We start from the raw sequence: 21,769 nt of genomic DNA, 5'->3' as shown, positions 1-21,769 counted from the left end.
GGGAACACCATCCAATTTCTCTCATAACACGTTACAGTCCTTAGCCATGTGTGACCACAGTCACTGCGAAGTATAGGGCTGTAATCATGCAAAAGGCATTATTCTGTCCCAAGATGTCAGTATTTAAGTCCCTTTTTAGCTGGTCTTAAATCTCCCATAAAAAGAGTCATTCCAAGAATACTGCCCTACACATGCTACTGACACCCACAACAGATTCAGAGAGCTGGAGCTAAAACTAGAGAATTTAGCTGATGTATTCGTGTCCTGCTGGATAGATGCAAGGACAGAGCACAAAAAGGCCAGGCAGAAAAGATGGCAGTGTTATGTCAAAAGTTACCAAGGTTTCCAAAGCTACTCAAAGTCCAGGAAGTACACACTGTGTGCACTGTTTTTCATAGAGACCATCCGAACAGAGCCAGCTGAGAACAGGATAGGACTGTGATAGGGTCCCTCTTCCACCCAGGGCCAAAAACAAGCAGTACCTGACAGCTGCAGCCTCCCCAGATGACCTCACTGAGCTTAGTCCTACAGCCACTACAAGCTAGATGTACTGCAAGAGCAGTGAAAGCAGGAACTGAGTAACAAAACTGCTTTTCATCTATTCAGTCAGTAAAGGAGAAAAGACAGCACACAGATTTGGGGCCACCAAAAGTCAAGATACTCACAGTCAGCGTATCGGTACTGTGAAGAGCCAGACAGCTTCTGTGGGGACATCATAGCCTCCAGCAGGGGAAACCAGAGGGCCTGAAATAATTGAATGCGAGGAAAAAAAAATAGTAAGAACACAGCAAAACGAAAATGAGGTGTGACCAGTATCACAGCCCATTTTGAAAGGCTCACTGCCACATTATGAGAAACAGAATTACATTTCTCGTATTTTCTCTACAGTGGAACAGAGCTGAAATGCATTAAAATCATTGCAAAGCACTCATGAAGAGCAGTCCAGGGTTGCTCCAATCTTAGACCAAGACACTGTTTGATTGAGACTGAATACAGAACATCTTTGGCTCCTGTGGTTCCCTCTTCCCCTTTCTCACTGCTTCCTTCCTGGAATTGTGATAACATAACGAATCTACTTTTACTCCATTCTTGACTTCCAGACATGCCAGCTCCTCAGGCACAGCCTTCTCAGTCTTGCATTCAGTTACCTATGTTAAGCACACTATTAGAAGTAAAAATAGGTTCTGTGTCAGTGACATCAGCAAAGTGAAAACACAACCTCACTCTCTCTGCAAGAGCTCAGGCAAGCTGTATTGTCTCCAGCCATTAAAGATCAGTCTGACATTAAATGCAGGATTTGTGAAGTATTCAGAGCAGCAGTATTCTGCAGCCACAGTGCAGGTAACATTATCAGGTTTCTGCCACCACAAAGATGGCTCAAACCTAACGATGGCAGTGCCTTGATGTGGTGTTATAAAAGCTGTGATCCTTTGTTTTCTTTGGTATTTGATTAACATTCAACCAAAATTTCAACTGGAGCTAGAAACAGAGAAAGGATATTGCTCATTTACTTCTCCACTGCTGGTATGTGCTTTATTTTGTGCTTCACCCTTACCAGTGAAGATTTCTCTTGTGGGATTAAAACCTGAGCAACAAGAAGACAAGGCAGAGCAAAACAACTGCTGCTCAAGACATGTCAGTATGGAATAGACAGGGAAAGGAAGGAGCACACAATGATAAAGTCTCTGGAAATGCAGTGATGTGGGATTTATTTTTATTCCTTACCTCTCGCTGTTGCTGGTTTAAGCTGTGTGAATTCCTCTGGCAAAGGGCAATTGTTTTCATTAGGGTATCTTCAATGCTTTCTAGCAAGGGGATTTCTGCTGAACCTAAGCATTGGGTAAAAAACAAATTGCAATTACAGAAATGATTAGGTACGTTAACCCCCAGTCATGCTGCAAAATAAATTCATGTTGCTCACCTAAAAGCTGCTCCCCACAGTGAACTACTGCATTATAAAGACAGGTCCTGATTTTCTGCACTTCAATAGATGCCCTATTTACTGCAGCATTTAAGACTTTCCACGTAATCAAATATGGGAGATTCAGCTGTAGTCGAGGACACAATCAAGTAGCAAATAGGAGCAGAGCATTTGATTAGATGCACCCCTGAATCCTGGGGCTAGCGAAGAGTGCTCGTTTTCTGTAGGCAGAACATTCTTACTTCCATGAGAAGGTTTTTCTTTTTAAAAGCTGCTTCTATATTCATGTAATCACTGCTCCTATCTAATGACTGGTAAAGCTCAGTAATGAGTTTGAATGGATCCTAACAAGGGAAACATTTCTGGTAAGGCACTAAGAGTAACAGTTGCAATCAAGAGTTAACAGAACTGAGCAGGTACAATAAAACCCATGGGTTTGTTTACAAGTCTCAACAGTGATCAAAGTAACAGATGAAGGAAGCATAATCAGAATAACTGCCTCAGCCACATGAATGCGAAGTTAAGGAAATGCCACTGCAATAGCTAGAAAACTGAAAGAGGACCTCATTATGCCACTTGTCAAACATGCATTTTATATTTTTTGCATTCATCTCTTTTTAAGAGAAAATGGAATTTAACTTGGTAACTTACCTCCATCATCTTGTGTAAGCATCTGCAACTTGCTCTGCAATCTCTGAAACAGAAGAGAGAACTCAGAAGAGCAGCTTGCAGAACTTTGAGGAAGGGTTGAAAGATATGGCTACCAGGGCTCACCAATACAACCTGCACTGCATACACTTCTTTCCAAATATTGAAAGGAAGACAGAAGGTAAATGACTACTTTTGATTAAGAAAAAACAAATTTCAGTATCCATTATCCAGTCAATGTTTGAAGACAGCACCCAAAGGAAGCCAGAAGAGCTCAGTGATCTGCTGAGCCCACAGGCAACTCAATGTTCCACTTTTTGATATTAGGTAAGTGCTTATATGGACAGCAGTGGGGAAACTGGGAAGCAGTGGCAGTACCAAATCTTAACACAGGACATCGTGCTGATGAAGAGCCTGGCAAAAGTGTGACATTCAGGACTTCAGGCAAAAATGCCACATTCAGGATTTCAGTATACTGTACCTCGAGCATAACCAGAAAGGCACCATGGATATCTCCCTTCTTCTCCAGTAAATATGAGGAAGCTTCATGGAGCTGATGTTTCTGGGTTATCTACGTTAAAACATGGTTTAAAAAGTGAACATCTATCTTAAGATATCTGCCAGAGTCTGTTTACTCCCCCAAAAGACAGCTGCATGTTCAGAGAGGATGTTTCTGCACAAGTACATCAGCCAGGCTGAGCACCAAACAGACTCTGCCCCACCTTCCCTGCCTACACTGCCTCAGTTTTGAAGCTGCACTATATTTCCACCATCAGCATTACAATCTTTAAATCTATGAGATCCAGATCAAGGATAGATGAGACAAAATTTTCCTAAAGGGAAGAAATAATCACTATCCCAGCATTAGTCAAATTTTGGCAGTGCTGCTGCCCAAAACCCTGGCCTGAATTATTTCAGATACCTTCAACATTAGCCAGAATTAACTCAGACTATTGGGATTCTGCAGTCACTTGAAAGATTCAGTGTACTAATGGCCTTCCCTATTAGCCCTGAGGCTAAACTCAAGGTCAGTACATTAAATACAATTAACAGGGCTGCGGTTCGGCAGTTTGAGGGGGCAAATATTGAAAAAACAATCCACTCTTTGGTGGGAGCTGACATGAATGCTTCCCCCAGCCCCCACGTCCTTATGATACGTCTTTTCTACCTGGATGGTTTCCTCCAGCCTGCAGTACTCCAGGACTTTCAGTGTCTCCAGAACATGGTCAGGGCTGTGCTGGCACAGCAGCTCGATGAACTGCTCTGTCACGTGGGGTGGTAGGTGCAGCAGGTCTTGGTTGATGCCTTCTCTGGGATGTAAAAAGCACAGGAGACACTTCAAATTGTTAGGCCAGAAAGAAGAGCTGTTAATTCAGTTGTGTGTTGACTCTTATGCTTAACACAAAAGTAAAAAATCTGGCTGTAAGAGAAAGAATTATGCCATGTCTACTAATTCCTCATCCTAGAGTCTGTTAGGAGGCATTCCATTTGTTCCATAACAAATTCTACTCGTGTCTCAGTATACATCAAAGATTCCTGCAAAGGAAGATCCCAGCACTGATACATCTTCAGCAACTCAATGGCAAAGACATGCAAAATCCCACCAAATTTATTTGATGAGCTTTATCAAGCACCCGAGTGGTTTTCAGATGCTATGTGTCTGCCCTATAGATCCCCCCAAGCATGCTTGAAGAATTACTGCTTTTTGCCTACTGTTACTGAAGCTGTTCTTTGACCCACATTATCACTTTTCAGTGTATCTTCCACTAGAGTACGATCCCCTCTATCTACTTCACTCAGACACGTCTTCATGCTTCTGTTAATGCAACATCCTCGTTTTTATTTCTTGCCCAACTGAACAGAACCAGTGAATTGCTCCTGCAGAGTCGATAACTACGCACTAGTCAACCCGTACTGGGTCACTGGCAGAGCAGGTTTCCATCTGTAACAGTCTGAACATTCTCTGCATACTGCTCAGGGCCAAGCCAAAGGCTGCCTCTGCTCTCAAGGGTTTTGCAATCAGCTGCCACACAGAACTGTATTAAACTGGAACTAAAAATATCTGCCTCATTTCCCAGCGTGAGATTTGCTTAATCAACGCACGCAGGTGAAGCCCCCACCCACTGCCGTGCCTCCTGCCCTTGCTGTCTCCCTGATCTCCTCTGCCACAATGGTCGGTGCGGTGCAGACACCACACTGCTGTGGCTCTTAAGCCCATTCTGAAGCTCAGGAGAACGCTGTGCCCCCAGCAAGCTCAAAGAAGCCTTGTGCAGTTGCAACTTGATTGATTAGAAATGAAATTTGTCCAGAAATGAAAGCCTACTGATCAGGCTGTCCCAAATATGGACATAATAGTGCAAAACTGCAGTGTTCTGACAAGCGTTCCCCTCCTCTTTTCTACTAGACTGGGGGGAAAGAAAGGGAAAAAAAGAAGCACTTTGCCTAAAACAATTTCTGTCTAGAAAAATGGCAAGCTACACATTTTTAGTATGAGAACAAAAGTACAGTATGGAAATAACTCTGACACCTAATATTTGTGACTTTATGAGCAAGCCAACCTTCTCCTTAATCATTTCACTTTAGAAATCCAGACAAGCAATAAGGGAATGGATTTTGATAATGTTAAAAACCAAGCAGCTGTCCTGAGCCTCGCAGGTCCTGCCCAGCTCAACACCATCAACTTCTCCTTCAACACCCCACAGCTCCCCAGCCACACTCTTCGTGCTCCTTGCTGAAAGGAAGAGATCACCACTGATTCCCCACAAAATTTAGGGAGTCTGAGCTTTGCTGGAGTTGTGGATGGCTGTCAGTGAGGAAAGCCTCTGTTACACACTGCAACTTTGGGTATCTGTTGATATGTTTATGGACCCAGAACACTGAGTTGCTAAATACACGTTGGTACAACACATGACTTTGTATTGCAAGCAGACACGCTTCATCACATTTTTTTTTGAAGAAAACCTCAAGAGTTTAAAGTGGAAACTGGCAATGGCTGTGATTAATGGACTGAGTAACATACACAACATTCTCCACTTTCCATGGCTGCTTATAAGATACGAGCATAAGGACATTTAGTTTTAATTTCCCTAAGCAGTTCCTGTTAACCCTGTTTTCTCCCTTCCCCCTCCCAACTCCTTTAAAGTAAATCTCCAGCTAAATTAAATGGGCCAAATTAATCCCTAATGCAATTCCACCAACTCAGTGTCGTTACAGCAGCGTGACGCTCCTAGTCCCCCGTGCCATCAAGCAACATTTTGTATCTGAGACATTTAAAGCTTCTTTGATTCCCTATTTTAATACACATTTTTCTCAGATAAAAGCATATAAATATACAGATTGACTGAAAAGCGAGATGTCAGAAGAACCTAGTCACTATTTAAGGTATTGATACACTACAAAGTATGGGTATAATCAATAGATGAGGTCCTGCAGTCAGGTTTCCTCCTCCCTTGGGTAAAGGTAAGCTTTTCTTGTCTTAAAAGCATACAACCTCAGAGCACTGAGAAAAACACAAAGGACAGTGAATGCTACTGAAGAGAGAAAAATAAAATAAAAGGAAAAAAGGTCCCTCCAGAAACCTAGGATCACACTAGAAACATAGGTCAACAGCAACAGCTTAAACCTTGGGAATTCCTTCTTTAAAGCCAGTCACTGCCACACGTGAGTTCACAGTATAGAATTTTGCTCTTTTCTGTGCAACTTTCCCACTTTTCCTTACTGGGAAATCTGGTAACTGCATCGCTGGCAGTATGGGGCACGTCTCCATTACCTGGGATGCTGAACATCACACTGCAGTAGAGAATTAGAGGAGTTTGAAGCACAGGTGGAAGCAGAATGCTGACCACCTCTGCAGACAGCACAGTAAGACAGGTCACACGGCCCGAGGCCAGCTGCAGAGCCTTTGAGTCTTGGGGGGAAAAGCAGAGATCTTATGGAAGATCAGATAGAGAAAGTCGCTTCCTACTACTGTTTTGATCGTGTATGTTGATCTTTATTAGGACAGAACTACAGAAAAAACAGTTGTATTTAGCTCTGCAGTAGAGCTAAACTAGATCTGTTTATCACTTGGGGATTATGGAAGTTGTTCTACACACAAAAGGACAGGACAGGTTAACTACTGCTTGCACTGGGTCTTGCTTGCTGTAAGCAGTATCACAGCACAACCAACAGTGCCCCAGTCAGCAGCCAGCTGGGTATCACCTCAGCTTCACTTATTTTTTTAAATCTAAACCATTCCATTTATCTCCTATGAATCCCAACTAACATATTTTCTTGGCAAAACGATGTTTTTGTTTTGACATTTAAGGAACATACTAGGCGTGGGAGTTAATCCCTTCCATACAGAGATGATTGTAAAACGCAAGGAAAATCCAAAACTCATCATCTAAAACATCTAAGACATGCTTTTGTATTCCAACAAAGAACTGAAACGCTGAGACTATCTAAGTTTAATATCTAAATGTAAGATATATTACCTTTTCCACCTCCTCCTCTTCATCAGGCACAGTTAATTTGTAGCTAATTGACAAAGCAGGATCTCTCCTTAAATAGCATTAGCAATTGCTACTGGATATGTACATAGATAAATGACTTACGAACTAAATGTATAAAAACAAGGTCTTAAAGCATTTGAAACTGATACAATGAAAAGAGAACACACAGTGCTGAAACACTGAAAGAACAGGAGCAGATGGAACAAGGAACTAGTTAAGGAGAAGTTTGCAGTGAGACATGGCAGGAATTGTGAAGTGACAGAAATGGAAACCGTCAATAGATCGAAACATATTTCTATGTATGTGAAATCTGGGCAGCTTGATCAAGTAATCAAACCAGTGGGTGCCCGGGAACACAAATGTCAGCTCAGTCACAGGGGAATCATTTCACAGCTTTTCCAAAGAAGCTGTTAGGGCAATGCCCACTCCCCCCCACCATGGGGGAGGCGTTACGTTGCATTTACTGGAACCCACACTGCTTCCCAGTTAGGAAGGCAGCGTGGGCTCTGCTGAAGGATAATCCCTAGAGCACTTATTTCTGTGCTACCCTTCTCACCTTTGGGCATTCTGAAGAGCAAATACCTTTTCTGAGCCCCAAATCTGGATGTAGACTGTATATTGATGCACTGTGCCACAGAAAAATGTTTTAAGTCATGCAGTTTGGAAAAGGTCAAATTTTCTTACGTACCTTGGATCAAGCAGACTTCGTAGAAATTGGAAGAGCAAGAACTGGTCCTGTACAGCAGGAGATAGAGCATTATTACTTCAAGTAATGAGCTATACAGCAGTGACTCCTGAACTACTTTCATGGCTCATGGCTGGTGCCTTTAGACATTTACCTTGAGTAAATAATTAACGCCATCACTCTCTCCAAGAACACTTGCTGATCTATGAATGCAAGCCATGCTGCACTCCAAACTGAAAACTGCATTATCAAGTGATGCAAACAGCAACACAAAGATCATACATTTTTATAGACAGAACTTCAGCAAGCACGTACAATAATCCACCTGTAATAATTTCTGCAGCTGAGTATCTACCAAGCTGTTTTTCTCCATTTATGACACAGCACCAACTAGCCATTACTTCTAGCCATCATTTCTGACAAGAACAGCAACCTCACTGTAAAGAAGTGCCAACGTTAATGAGTTTTGCCACTGTACCTGAAGGTTTGCAATGATGCTCTCAATCTGCTCATTGAAGTGGATGGCCACCAAGTCAGCTGCTTTGCACGGGCTGAGTAGCAGCAGCTCCTTTAGAGTGGGAAACACAGTAAAAATCATCACTTTTAATTTTATAGACAATGTAATTATGCAGCATCACTGAGACCGTTCACATTGTAACTGCATCTTTCCCTAGTTGAAAGTTGTAAAATAATGAGTACTATCATACAAAAAATGATTATGAAAAAAAATAGAAGGGTGGATTGTAAAAAACCATCTCAGCTCTAACTTGAGGAAATGATTTCATCAGGTTTTCTGAAAGCTGTGGTTTACTTCATGCCAAGAAGACCAGCTAGTACCAGCTGGGAAGAGTTCCAGCGACAGAAAGGAAACAAAGCCATCAGTTGACTCTAGGACATTTCTTACTGTTCAAGGGGCTTGAGCTGAACTGAATCAGGGGTTGAACTGCAGATTTCCCATAACTTAATTCCTCTGATATCTGTTCAGACATGGGAAAAAATGTATAATTTCTTCATGGAGTAATAAGAATTTTTCATTCTTTAAGATGCTTGTGGGTTTGCCTCTCGTCAAGCCTAACCCAAAAGTCTTCCTATAATATCAGTTTATATGACATAGAACATGAGTTTTTGCTCCGAATGCTTCCAAACAGTACTGGGTACTTGTCAACCCTCCACAAAAGATCCTGCTAAGCCCACAAATAAACAAAAACAACTGGTATAGGCGATAACGAAAGAAAACATCCATAAACATACATTTTGAAGGAAAAAAAAAACTGTTGAAGTTACTCATCAGCTTGGCTTCCAGACAGAGGTAGCAGCTTGCACTCACTGAGTCTGGGGACAACAGATCACAGTAAAGAGTGGAAAGCAAGTAACAAGGAAGGGTGTTACTACTTTTCCAGACTGGAGGACCAAACCTAACACATCATAGAAACAGCATTTCGTGAGGTTTCCAAAGCAAAATTTGTCTTCTGTATTGCACGTAAAGCAGTTCTGCAGTGTGTGAGCCCAGGAGATCTCAGCATCACAGCAGTGCAATCAGAGGGATGCAGGAATGCAAACGCAGCACGATGGCCCTCATCTGCTTCTCTCTGCAGAAACCTTTGCTGGGAGTTCCCAGGCGTGCTGAGCACAGCACTGCCAGGCTGGTGTGCAGTGGCCCAGCCTCCCTGCAGCTCTTGGATCAGTGCATCTCCCAGCTTTAACCATCTGTGAACATGTCACTCCTTGGGCAGACAGCCCTTGACAAGGCAGTACTGACACAGGCCACATGTGCCCGAGGACAGAAAGTATCACCACAAATAACATTAAAGAAAGGTCTTAGGCTGTACTTTGAAGATGGACATCAAGGAACAACTGCTACGTGGGATGATGGAGAAAAGACAGAATTCCTGACTGGTATTTTTTTTGACACAGCCAGCAGGAAAAGAGCAGAAACAGGAAAGCCTCTCTAAAGGCTCCTAATTTCAGCTGAAGAGGCTGCTTTCCTGCTTTGATACTTCAGCAGATGAAAGGAGAGTTGTTTAAAGACTAAAATCACGGCAACATCCTAGAAGACTATAATGTCCACATAAAATTCACTATTGTGAGCCTTCTGAATGTTTGAGAACAGAACTCATACACCTGAGAAGAACAAAGCCCTCAGCTCCCAGTAAGCCACTAAGCCACATGAAATTGCAGATACTGTACAGCGATCCCTGAAAAAGGGAGATGTCAAAAGGAAAGAGGGAGGTGATATCAACTGCAGCACCCAACAAAGGCGACCCACAGAAAGGGTTATTTGCCCAGCAGATTTATGGAGGAAGATGCAAAGAGTACAGGGAAAGGCAGCCAGCATCTGCAAGGCTGGTGGAACCGTGCAAGAAACTTAGCAGGATGGAGATGGACAAATTGAGGAGAGTATTTTCTATTGTCCACCAGTTGCAGGACGAGCGTGCAGCTCTGACAAGCTGGGCACTGTATTGTTGTACAGCATCAGAAGTACAAAGAAGAGTCTCCTCTGCACTGAGGAAACAAAATCAAATGACTCAGTATAGAAGGTGGACACTCTTTGCCTATGACAAGCTTATCAAAACCCATACAACACAATAAGAAACATCAGGAAGAGCAACCCACAACATTTCTCACTTGTGCTGACAGAAGCACAGAACAGCAATTGCAAAGGCTGAACAGCCCCAGCAAGGAGACCTACCTGTGATTTGACCAAGACACAGGCAAAGGCTTACTGATGGAGGCTCAGTCACTCACTAGGCCAAGCAATTTGTGCCATATACAGCAATACAAGCAGAGACACAGGTACTCAGTAGGACAGAAAAACAAAGTAGACAGAAGAAAGCAACAAAGTGGACAACAGTTTGCTCAAGCTGGAAAGCCCAGCATGGAACAAGAGAGCAGTGTCAGCCTTCCACAGCATTACCATCACTTCCCATAGGCACTGAAAGCACATCTGGAGAGCAGACTACTTCCAGATAGTGGCAGAGACTAAAAGTATTCTGTATCTTTCAAGTGGTACCTGGTACTCTTCTGCTCTCTCTGTGTGATGCAGATTTCTGTAACCACTTTCAGCTACATAGTCCGGGCAAGTGCATGGCTGTTTGCTTCACAGCCAGAGTTATTTTCCTGGCTCACCTCCAGATCACCCCGGAGGAGACTGGCACCAGCTTGAAACTACTAGAGGTATAATGTACTCCCCTTGTCTACTGACTGGGCAATTATTTCAGACATCTCCATCTCCTGATGGAAAGAAAAACTGAAGATATAGGAAAAGTTATTAGCTAGATAAAGCCTAGGAACAGTTTGCATCTTACAGCAGAAGCTGTGACCCTGTTTTCCCATAGGTTAGAATTGCCAGGATATCAAGGTTGAATGCTATTATCACTGTAACATGACAAATTTGATGCCACAGATTGTGAAGTCAGCAGTATCAGTGTCCTGACCTCACTGCTGCTGCACGTTCAGGAGATACAAAGCCCTGCACATGGATTACTTCCCTGCTACACAGGGCTTACAAGCCATCATCCAAAACACAATACTTGAAACCAGGAAACTAAGGAAGCCAGTTTGAATTTAAGAGGTGCATTTACATTAATGTATGACACTACTAAATGATGCACGCATCTTAAAGTGAGAGCTAATTGTTTTGTTCAAGCCCCAAGACTCTTCTAACAGAACAGCACCAGGCAGAGCCAGAGAGTTAGCAGGAGCTCAGCTATCATAGGTGTAATATAGACTGTACCTCTATATGTTCCAAAGCTTTCTGCCACACTGACTGCTTTTCTTCAGCACTGTAGCCAGGCATGGACAGGATGTTGTGAATATAGTTGAAAACTTCTTCCTGCAAAGCATAAAACCATAAGTGGTGCAGTATGCTCTTCAGTGATGTGTTAGTACTGCTGCTAACTGTCTGAGGATGACCTCAGGGCTTGTCCTCTCCTATTCAGCAAGTCAGAAGCTTCCTGAATTGCTGCCACGAGTAGAAATAAAAATAAAAATAAAAGCCAGAAGGATCAGAACTGACTATGACACTAAAAGTATTAAAAGCTTCGGTCAGAGTGTTCCTCCACTACTACAGACAACCACCTCTTGCTCACAAGGAAGAAGCACAGGGCATCAATCTTCAGCTAAAAGTATAGGCAGAGAAAAGATTCCTCTACCATGGGGTGGTATTGCTCTCCCAGGGTATTCCTGAATTCTTTGCCTCTCTGCCAGGTCCTCCTGCACAGTTCTCAGCACATCTTTTGACCACCTCACTACCAGAGAGAAACCAAAAACTCTGAAGCTTTTAAAAGAAGTCAATTCTCTCCAACACATGCACACAAGTACAGAAGCCTCCGCTGTAACAGAACTCAGCATTACAGCAGGACATGTTATAACACAGAAGTACAACAAGACAGCAGGGCTGTTGTGCCCCACCACACTACTGCCAGCAGGACAGGCTGCCAGCTATGGAGAAGAAAGGAGAAATTTACTCACTCACCTTTCTCACTGGATCACGCAGGTAACAGTCAATGATTTTGTCATAGCGAAGCTCTCGCTCATACATGAATTCACAAATCTGGTAACTAAAATGAGAAATCAGGTTTCACTGGCTCTGCTGTTCTTGGATCATCTCACTATTTCATAACGTAGTCAGCTCTAAGCTATGCCAATCCACAATACTAACTTGAAGAAATACACTGAATATGACTCAGTAATGTGTTATGACACATCTTCTTAGCTTCAGTATTTAATGAACACCTTTAATATTTTGAGTCAGGAAGACCTGGGATGAAAACAGGTGCAACCGAAGCAAAGAACATGAAGACTCTGTTAAACAGCTTCATGCCATGGGTCCTTTAGCTCCGAGAAATGGCAGAGCTGGTGACCTGGGCTCCCAAGAATCTCACAAGCAAGGAGAAATAAAAAGGGTTCTGATTCTCAAGTGCTAGCAATGTATTTCTGAGTCCTAACAGGGCTGAAAAATGCGGTGTAGCCACTCCTTCTAGGACATGCAAGAGAACAGGCATGGCACACCCTACCATTATCTACCCCTCTGGTGCTTTATAGTAAGGTAAATCAACTCACATAACAACCAAACTGAAGGCTTGGATGAAGATGCTTTCCCTGGCTGACTCTGCTCAGGCATAACAGACGCTTTCTGAAAGGGCAAAGCAGCTAAAGGAGATGGTGGTAATTTTCAGCCTTCCCAGACACTGAGTTTTGTCTCTCCTACTCAATTCTATAACAAGTACCGTGGGGGTGGCTCCAGACCCTTCCATGCTTTTAAAATCCACCTGTGGGCCTCACCCCAGAGAGTCATCTCCATCTGTCAGTGGTACAGTACTCAAACAGACAACTATACATTTGAACAAAATCTGGGCTCTAGGATAGGAAGTGCCAAAACGCATCAAGCCCCACAGTTCCATGCTGAAAGGTTCCCACAGGTCTAACAGAAAGCACTGCTAAGATAAGATGGAGCAAGCACACCAAGTGAGATTAGAAGAGAGGGAGAGACAGGGACAGATAAACATGAATGTAATCAATGAACCATATGTGAACGCATACGGAAAACAATCCTAAACAAAGCTGTGAAGGAGAAACAAGATGTGGAAGGAAAAAAGGCTATGGAGGAGTTTTAAAGATAGTATTTATATACTGTACTCAACAACTTACAATTCAGCTTTCTCTGCCATTTGGATGAGACGGCTCTCTTCAAACTGCACTATCCCTCCTGCCTGCAGCAGCTCTAACAGGACCTGCAGGTATGGAAGAGCAGTTTGTATTGCAGCTGGAGCTGAACAGTCAGTGCCATTCAGAAGTACCTGGCTCCATTAAACTTGTCTAACACAGGGCTTGTTCTACAGTTTATTTGTAATTGACCGTCCCCATTAGCTATGAAGGTTATGCATTTACATAAAACTGTTCCTGCCTCTGATCTTACTGCTGTCAAACCTCTTCTGAGGACAAGGTTGGGGAAGACTCCTCCTTCAGGCCATTGCTCTTACACTAGCTAACTGCTCTGGCACACAACCTCAACTATGACCTTCAGCCAGCATCCATGCCCAACAGGGCCAAACTCTGCTCTACAGCCTGGACATACCCAGGGCTTACAGAAATGTTTCCCCAAGGGCCATTACCTGCTGCCTCTCTGAATGCCTGGAGTCATCATCCGGACTGCACAGAAATTCAAGGACCTGTGTGAGGATGTAGAAGTTAACAAGACTTAGGCCTAGTTACCATAGATGTTACCCTGTGAATTTTTCTGCAGCACAAGTAAACTAAGAGTCAAACACGTCCTAAACTCCAGAATGGTTTTGGATGCACTCAAAGGAAGTAGGTTGCCAAACCAAACCATGCAGGCAACCTGCTGATCATCTCCTGATGATCACAAGTGGATGCACAAGTGTCCAGCAGCCTTTGGTACAAGCACATCGTGAGCACCAACACTGGTTTGAATTTACAGCTACCCATCTATGAGGTACTCTCCACTTGATCCTGTACATAAGGACACTTAAGACTACTGGAGTAAATGGGAACTGCTGAAGGACATCACAGGAGGGAAAATCATGATCCTGCACTGGATTTAGGACCAAACTTTGGGTAGCCCAGGGAATATAAAAAACTCAGGTGACCACATGGATCTCATCTGCACTAATACACAGAACAGCTGGAACCACTACTCCGACCCTTCTAACTTCTCTCTTGGACTGTGCCACCTCTCCCAAAACCCAGGAAAAAAAAATCACATAATTATGCAATTAAAATGTTTCAATATCCAAATCTATTTAAACTCCATAAACCTCCTGTTCGGTCTTAAATTAGGATGAAGGACACTGGCCTTAGGTTACACCAGGAGAGGTTTCGATTAGATGTCAGGAAGAATTTCTTCACAGAAAGAGTTGGCATTGGAACAGGTTGCCCAGAGAAGTGGCAGAGTCATCATCCCTGGAGGCACTTAAGAAACATGTGGATATAGCACTTATGGATGTGGTTTAGTGGTGGAACTGGTAGTGTTTGATGACAGTTGACTCAACGATCTCACAGGCCCTCTCTATCCTAAATGATTCTGTTTCCTAGCCCATTGTTTATCAGTGTTCACATAGCTGTATTACCACTGCAACACAAGTACTGTAGCTGTTAAAACATCCTTCTCAGTCCAAACAATTTCTAACATAAACTCAACCTGTGCAAGCTTCAGGCATGCACTGGTACCTTTCAGCCTGATCCAAACAGCAGAAAAGGATGGTGGCCACAGAAACTGTTAGATACAAACATATACAACAGCTCTGTAGGTTCAGGAGTGCCATTTTAGTTGGCACCCTTTATCTCCTTACACTGATAATCTTCCTACGTAGAACTAGTGACAACAGAGTCACAAAACAATCACTGGGGCTTAAAACAGATTCATTCCTGACCTTGCAGGGTTTGTTTTCCCCCCTCCTGACCACAGAAATCTGCCATTCCATGGTGAACAGCAGAGGCATTATTACACTAATTCCATCTCCTACAACCAGCTTCGGTGGTGTCTCTCACTCCACCTCTTTGAAAGTGCAAAGTCTGCAAATAAGGCAGAATTGCCTTAGTCTGCAGCACCAGGCACACCTTCTGTGGGGCTGGATCCTCTTTAGAAATCCTTCTGCTCCTCAAAACAGAACGCTTACCTGATCAAAAAGCGTTCTGTTCACAAACAGAGTGTTGTTGGGCTTGGCGAGCTGACGGGCAAGGAAAGTAAAGAGACAGCCAACCTGCGACGGGGTGAAGTCAGAATTCTCCACCATGACCTAAGAATAATTAAGGAGAAACAGAAATGTGTGATTGATTCTGCAGTTGTCTATAAGAAGGCAATTACAAAGGAAGAATTCCTCCATGCCCCTGAATTTTTGTGTGAATGTCCTCTAAACAGCATTGAGGAAACTCACACCTATTTATCCCTGCAGTGCTCCACCTGAGAGGAGCAAAACACATCTAAAATCTCCACTTATTCTGGAGGAGCCCATGTGGGCTCCAGTATCTAAAGGGGACTATAAGAAAGGAGGAGATGGACTCTTTAGCAGGATCTGAGGTCAGGACAAGGGGAAATGGTTTCCAACTAAGAGAGTGGAATTCCAGACTGGAAATAAGGGTGGTAAGGCACTGACACAGGTTGCCCAGAGAGGTGGTGGATGTCCCATCCCTGGGGATGCTCAATGTCAGACTGGGTCAGGGCCTCAAACCCCTGGATGGAGACATTAAAGACCATCTGGTCCAACTCCCCCTGTTTGCTGCAGAGAAGTTGGAGCAGATTGGCCTTTAGTGGTGTCTTCCAACTCCAACACTTCTAAGAGTCTATATATGGACCTAAAGGTACGGGGCATTTTTTGGCTGTTACTTCATTAAATAAGACATTTGATGGTTGAAGTGGATGGTCTTCATGTTCTTTTCCAATCTTTATGATTCTATCTCCATCTCTGGACTGTGCTAATCACAGGATACACAGCAGAGAAATGTCACATGAAGCAAAAAGACAAAACAAAGAATTACAGGAAGAAAAAAAATGCATTTGACTTGAAGCCTCAGGCATTTACCACTTCAGCTAGGGTACACAGAAGAACTGATGAAATGACTCAATGACAAGAGTGGGCTGGAGAAAACTTTCTTTTCTCACGTTGAAGTAAGTTGTTAGTCAATTAATGTTTTGAGAAACCTGCAGCTGTGCTGACTCAGCTTGAAATTACAGAAAGCCTGGGTAGCAAAAAAGCTGCAACAAAAAGGGTTTGAAACCAGCACAGTGCTCATCACCTGTCTGGCATGTGAAAAAAGCATGACACTTGGTGCCTTGTGCCTGCAAAAGGAAAAAAACCCAAACAGTGAGGGAACATGAAATGTCTGTGTTTGGAGAGTTCCCCCTCCACGAGCAGGGTGTTCAGCTGGAAGGAAATCCATCACCTGAACCACTCTGTCACTGACATCTGAAAGGTGCTCCAGCAAAGCCCACACACAGCATTTCACGCTTTATAACCTCATCCAGTGTATGCCTGGGAGATGCAGCTGCTTTCTCCAAGTGACTCAGAGCTCCAGATCCCATGAGATGCTAATGGTTACCTTACTCAAATGGAGGCAGACAGTTTAGACATGCTAAGGAACTGAGTCCAGCTCTGTTTGAAATATCAGCTATCTTTTTTTTTTTTTTAACGATTTTAATTTTCTGTTTACAAATTCTACTTTATATAGGAGCCTGGTAAGAATGACATTAGCTGATGGCATAAAATATACGGTTGGCTAGAAAAAAAAAAGTATTTAATTTGTTTTGGATTTGTTTTTCACCAGCTGGGTCCTTGATAGTCCTTGGTAAGATGAAACTCTCAGAACTCTGATACAGATACCTTACCTAAGCTGCAGGCCAAACACCTGGGCATTTTGAAAGATGACATATTTGGCAAGTATCTGCTCTGTGTTACCCAAACAATCCTAAAAGCACAGCTGTTTCCTGAGTGCTTTCTCTGCAGAAGACAGATATCTTTTATGTAAAAAAGTCCTGAGATTTTTCAAGTCTTTATTCAAAAGGAAAGCAGATTCCAGATGAAGGGACACAGAGCTCTTGAAACACCAAGGTGTTTATCTGCAGATGCATCTCATCCTGCAGCACTCCTCAGCAGCTGCCCTCCTGGAAGGAATGATGGGCTCTGTTGCAGGAGGACAGAACTTACAACACGGCCAGCAGCACCAAGTCCTTACAAATGATTTCTCACAGCCTACATCGTGCTGAAGAAACACATCCCACGGTAACTCCAGAACACAGCTGCAGTGTGCCACCTCCTGCTGACAGCAGCTACTGACACAAAGCATGGGCTAACCCAGCACTGAGCTAACAACCCTACAGCAGCACCTGACTCAGTCGGGCTCCCTGAAGCTCCTGCACAGGAGCATTTCTCAGGTCACCCAACACAGCCTGTTGCAGCAGCTCTGTCACTGAATTCACTCATTGCTGCCCTTGCTTTCATCTATCAGTGATGACAGCGACAGGGAAACACTGCTTATGATATGTTTATACATAAACAGCTTCCAAGTGGAGTTACTCATTATTAATGCTGACAGCTTTGAAGGGGAAACCAAATGGCATTTGGCAGCAATAGCTTTTAATGAGAACATTGTTAAGGAACACAGTCTGCAGATGACAAGTGATTTCTCTACAGTACCAGCCTGATAACTCTGACATGCCTCTTCTCTCCCATCTACTAAAGATAGGCCTGTCATTCTGAGCATCTTACATCCCGAACACAACACGCACAGGCACAGGAGCAGGGATTTAGCAGAAGAGCACTGGTATCCTGCCAAGCACAAGGTTGCTGGGACAACTTTTCTGCTCAGACAGAATGAAGGAGTGGAATCAAATGAGAAGGAGACTTCAATGAACTGGACAGCACAGAAAGAAGGATCCTAAGAACAAAACACAGGTGTAATCACAGATAGGATGGAGCCCGCTCTGTCACCACATTTCACGTCACGTAGCTTCACTCTAAAGCACCCAACCAGCACACCTTGGCTGTGGTGAATCCAAGCCCACTTCCTCAACCAGTGTGGGACTGGAAAGCCCTCATCTAAGTTACAGGCATTACTGCAGGGTTATATACAATCAGGCACAGGTTCATTTTTAGGCACACTCACTTTCAGAAGGATGTCCACAATGCGCTGTTGGTATTCCACAGCTTGCTTGTCATTCTTAAAGTCTTCAAAAGTCTGCATGAGGTGAGAAACACTGACATCTTAGGAATGCTGCCCACTCCTAGCCCCAGAAACATAAGCCAATGTGAAGCAGCAGCTGCATCACAAAGCTGACAATGCTTTTAAGCTCTTTACCTGCTGTTTAGGTAATATTCATGTAATAAGACACAACTTGTGTTTTTGTGACAGTCTTTACATCTTTAAGTCAAATTAACAGCCCCAAATAGAGAGAGGAAATTCAAGAAACTTAGAAAGAAAAAACAAACCTTTAATAAAGGAAAAATATGTCAGTACAATTGAATTTACAAGTATATATTTTTATTTTAAATCTATGCTTTAGATGGCCTCTGCATTCAGAGTGCTCTCTATCTATATAACGTCACATTCATCAACTTCTATTTAGGGACATAAAGGACTATTATGATCTCCTCTGATATCTTACAGAACACACATCAAAACTGGTCATCAAGTCAGTAAAGCTAAAGCACAAACCTGTACTTAACAGAATCTTGCAGATTATACAACCACAACACAGATAATGAAAGAACAAGTGCTGCACTGTTCTGGAAGAAGTCAGCAGTCTCTTACCAAAGCAAGAACATTAAGGAATTCCCGAGTGTCAAAGTGCAGCAAGGTCCGAATGTGAGGGTAGACCTCCTCATCCACAGACCCCTCCGTTGAGTGCAGCCGGATGAGAAACTCAAAGATCTGCAATGAGGATTCAAACACAGCAGGTTTCCTATGGATTTCAGGTAAGTGATATTGCAAACACACTGGAAAGCAGCATCACTACTTGCCTTGCACTTAAGCTTTAAAATACCATAGGAGTCCATCAGTGTGCTTGAATGACATTTCCTGATACTTATTAATAGGAGAAAAAACCCTTCCTTAGACTCACCAACCAATTTACCAACCAATGTACAAAAATTAAGGCTCGTTCTTGCAGTCTGAAGTTAGATTAAGTGCCTGCTCATGCTGGCAGCTCTCCTCAGCAGCTGTGCAACTGCTCTTTAAACCAGAGCACAGCTGCCCTCCTTGTCAGCAGTTCCTTCAGGAAGAGCCAACAAACATGCCCCCTCACTTTGAGGGTCTGCAAAGACTGACACAAGTGCTACCCAACTCCAGATCCTTTGCTGACTTCCTAACTTCGAAAGTTGAGTATGCCTTTCAAAAATGAAAGCAACTCCTTTATCTAGCCACTGACAGAGATGTCCAGTCCTTTCCAAAGCAACAAACAGGACAGCAGCTGCTCCAGCTGTCTCAGTCCTGTGCTGCCAAAGCTCCTAACAGATCTGCCTGCCAGGAGAAGGGCTGCAGAGTGGCCAGTGTCTGTCACTGTGTGTTAAGGTATGCACTGGGATCCTATGGAGAACTGAGAGGCAATAATGCTTTCCTAGGAAGACAATAAAAATGCCACCCAGCAGGAAGCGTCTCATGTTCTCATTCACTCCCGTTCTGAGTTAACTTTCTTGTTAGCACTGTGACAGTGAAGTCAGGAGGGATTAGCAGCTTGACTTTCAGAAGCACAGCCTTCCTTGTGTAACCCAGCCTCCTTGAACCTGCCACCTAGAACCTAGTACAAAAACAACCTAAAATTAAAGAATGTAGCTAAAGTGCTGGATTTAAGAACTGAGACAGAAGATGTTACTTAAGGCAGACTCTCAGGAGTGTTATCAGAGATTATAACAAGGAGACAATGATGGCTCCTCCCCAGTGCTACTGGTGCTGGTTATACTTCTGTTTCTCAGACCTCAAGCCACAGCTGTTGCTGTGCCAGGTCTAGAGAGCATGCAGGGAACAACTCAAGAAGGCCATGGAAGAGGGCAACAGCCCAGTGCTTGACTGATAGAAGGAAGCAGCCTGGCTTGCATACTGTGAGGAAGGGGTCTGCAACAACCCAGAGCTACCATGTATATACAGCTACAAGCTCTAGTTTACCAACAAATGCAATTACCTCCTCCCCTGAGCTGAAAAAAGGAAGTGCCAAAAGGAAAGCACTACCTCTTCTTTAAGTCCAGAAATTACAGAGAAATACTATGTGCCAGAAAGAAAACTATTTTAGTAGTGAAGCTAACCAGAAATTAAGGACAGATATTTTTATGAGCACAAAGTGATGATCAAAAGCATTTTCCATATTAATAAACTCCTGGGGATGCCTCCAAAGAAGTTAAGGTTTGCCTTAGGCTGAAATTCAGACACAGCTTAAAGAGAAAGAAATAGTTGGCTTGAAGGCTCTGATGGAAACAAGGAAAGGAGATCTACTTGGAAGTCACCATGCCAACTTTCACAACATGCAGCCTGCACATCTTGTCATACTTTTGATACAAACAAATTGTGATTTCAGCTAGGTACTCTCTGTAACAAAACCATTATCAGACATCAGATTAACAATTGGTTTCAATCAGAAACTCATGAAATAAGACACATGCTTTCTCTTCTAAATTCTCAAAAGGTTGCCCACCTGATTTTTAACCAGAGGTACCAGATCTTCAGGAATATCACCCAACGGATACGCACGGCCCGCCAAGCAGCAGCTATAGAAAATAAAGGGAAAGGTTTGTGTGGGTTGTTTGTTTTAAATTAACTCTTAACATTAAATAGACTGAAGAAAACATTTTATTTTCTGATGTAATTTTCAGGATTTAAAGACAAAACAAAGTTATTTTGTATATCCTGAGAGCAAATATAGCAGACAAGACTGCTGTTAACACACAATACATCAGTTTGTTGCATGGATATCTCAGGATTTCCCACAAAAAAAAAAAAAAGTCATTTCTCTGGCATTTTAGGATGCAATAATAATACAGAATCAAAAGTTTGTGATCTTGGATAGATTCCAGAAAGGGGAACTCACTAATTAATCATAACAGGGCAATTTCAGAACGACCTCTGGCAAATCCCAAGAAATACAGTAAACACAGCTATCCCACAGGACTCAAATACAGCTCCTCAGGCTACTGACTCCTTGCTGAAGAAGCACTGTCACACACAGGATGAAGGAGAAACCAAATTCCAAAGACAAAGCCATAGTCTTGGCTTATCAGCTCCAAGTATTCAACATCACCCCACCTATCCTTTTATATGATAGGAACCAAGTGGATAGCATGGAGCTGCGTTAGGGCAGGGTAAGGCTGGGGGTTAAGGACATGGCACGTGCTCCTCAGGGCAGTAAGCATGGTCTCAAGCTGATGGAGTTCAAGAAGTGCTTGCACACCACTCTCAGACACAGGGCTTGTATTTGGGCTCCTGGCTGGAGCCAGGGGTTGGATTTGATGATCCCTGTGGGTCTCGGCCAACTTGGGATATTCCATGGCTCTGTGATGTGCCACAAGCCATAGTGACTAA

At 43.2% G+C, this 21,769-nt stretch overlaps 1 protein-coding gene across 2 annotated transcripts in view; it reads right to left on the bottom strand.

The window, feature by feature from the left end:
- VPS8 (VPS8 subunit of CORVET complex) overlaps window positions 1-21,769 on the bottom strand; it is a 60,057-nt gene that overhangs the window by 15,712 nt on the left and 22,576 nt on the right. For both annotated transcript variants that reach the window (XM_065748576.1, XM_065748577.1), the window contains exons 25-39: window positions 20,886-20,958; window positions 19,013-19,132; window positions 18,368-18,439; window positions 15,385-15,504; window positions 13,861-13,917; window positions 13,397-13,479; window positions 12,222-12,306; window positions 11,481-11,579; window positions 8,226-8,315; window positions 7,751-7,797; window positions 3,738-3,879; window positions 3,051-3,140; window positions 2,573-2,615; window positions 1,726-1,829; window positions 666-744 (exon numbers count right to left, since the gene is read on the bottom strand). In XM_065748576.1, coding sequence (XP_065604648.1) covers window positions 666-744; window positions 1,726-1,829; window positions 2,573-2,615; window positions 3,051-3,140; window positions 3,738-3,879; window positions 7,751-7,797; window positions 8,226-8,315; window positions 11,481-11,579; window positions 12,222-12,306; window positions 13,397-13,479; window positions 13,861-13,917; window positions 15,385-15,504; window positions 18,368-18,439; window positions 19,013-19,132; window positions 20,886-20,958 — 1,304 coding nt within the window. The remainder of the gene's footprint in view (window positions 1-665; window positions 745-1,725; window positions 1,830-2,572; window positions 2,616-3,050; window positions 3,141-3,737; window positions 3,880-7,750; window positions 7,798-8,225; window positions 8,316-11,480; window positions 11,580-12,221; window positions 12,307-13,396; window positions 13,480-13,860; window positions 13,918-15,384; window positions 15,505-18,367; window positions 18,440-19,012; window positions 19,133-20,885; window positions 20,959-21,769) is intronic.

This window comes from Cyrtonyx montezumae, unplaced genomic scaffold (assembly GCF_038088225.1).
Source record: "Cyrtonyx montezumae isolate F1298 unplaced genomic scaffold, pur_monq_1.0 scaffold_5, whole genome shotgun sequence".
Lineage (NCBI taxonomy): Eukaryota > Metazoa > Chordata > Aves > Galliformes > Odontophoridae > Cyrtonyx > Cyrtonyx montezumae.
The sequence above is the reverse complement of the archived record's forward strand: the minus strand, read 5'-3'. Positions and strand labels throughout refer to the sequence as shown.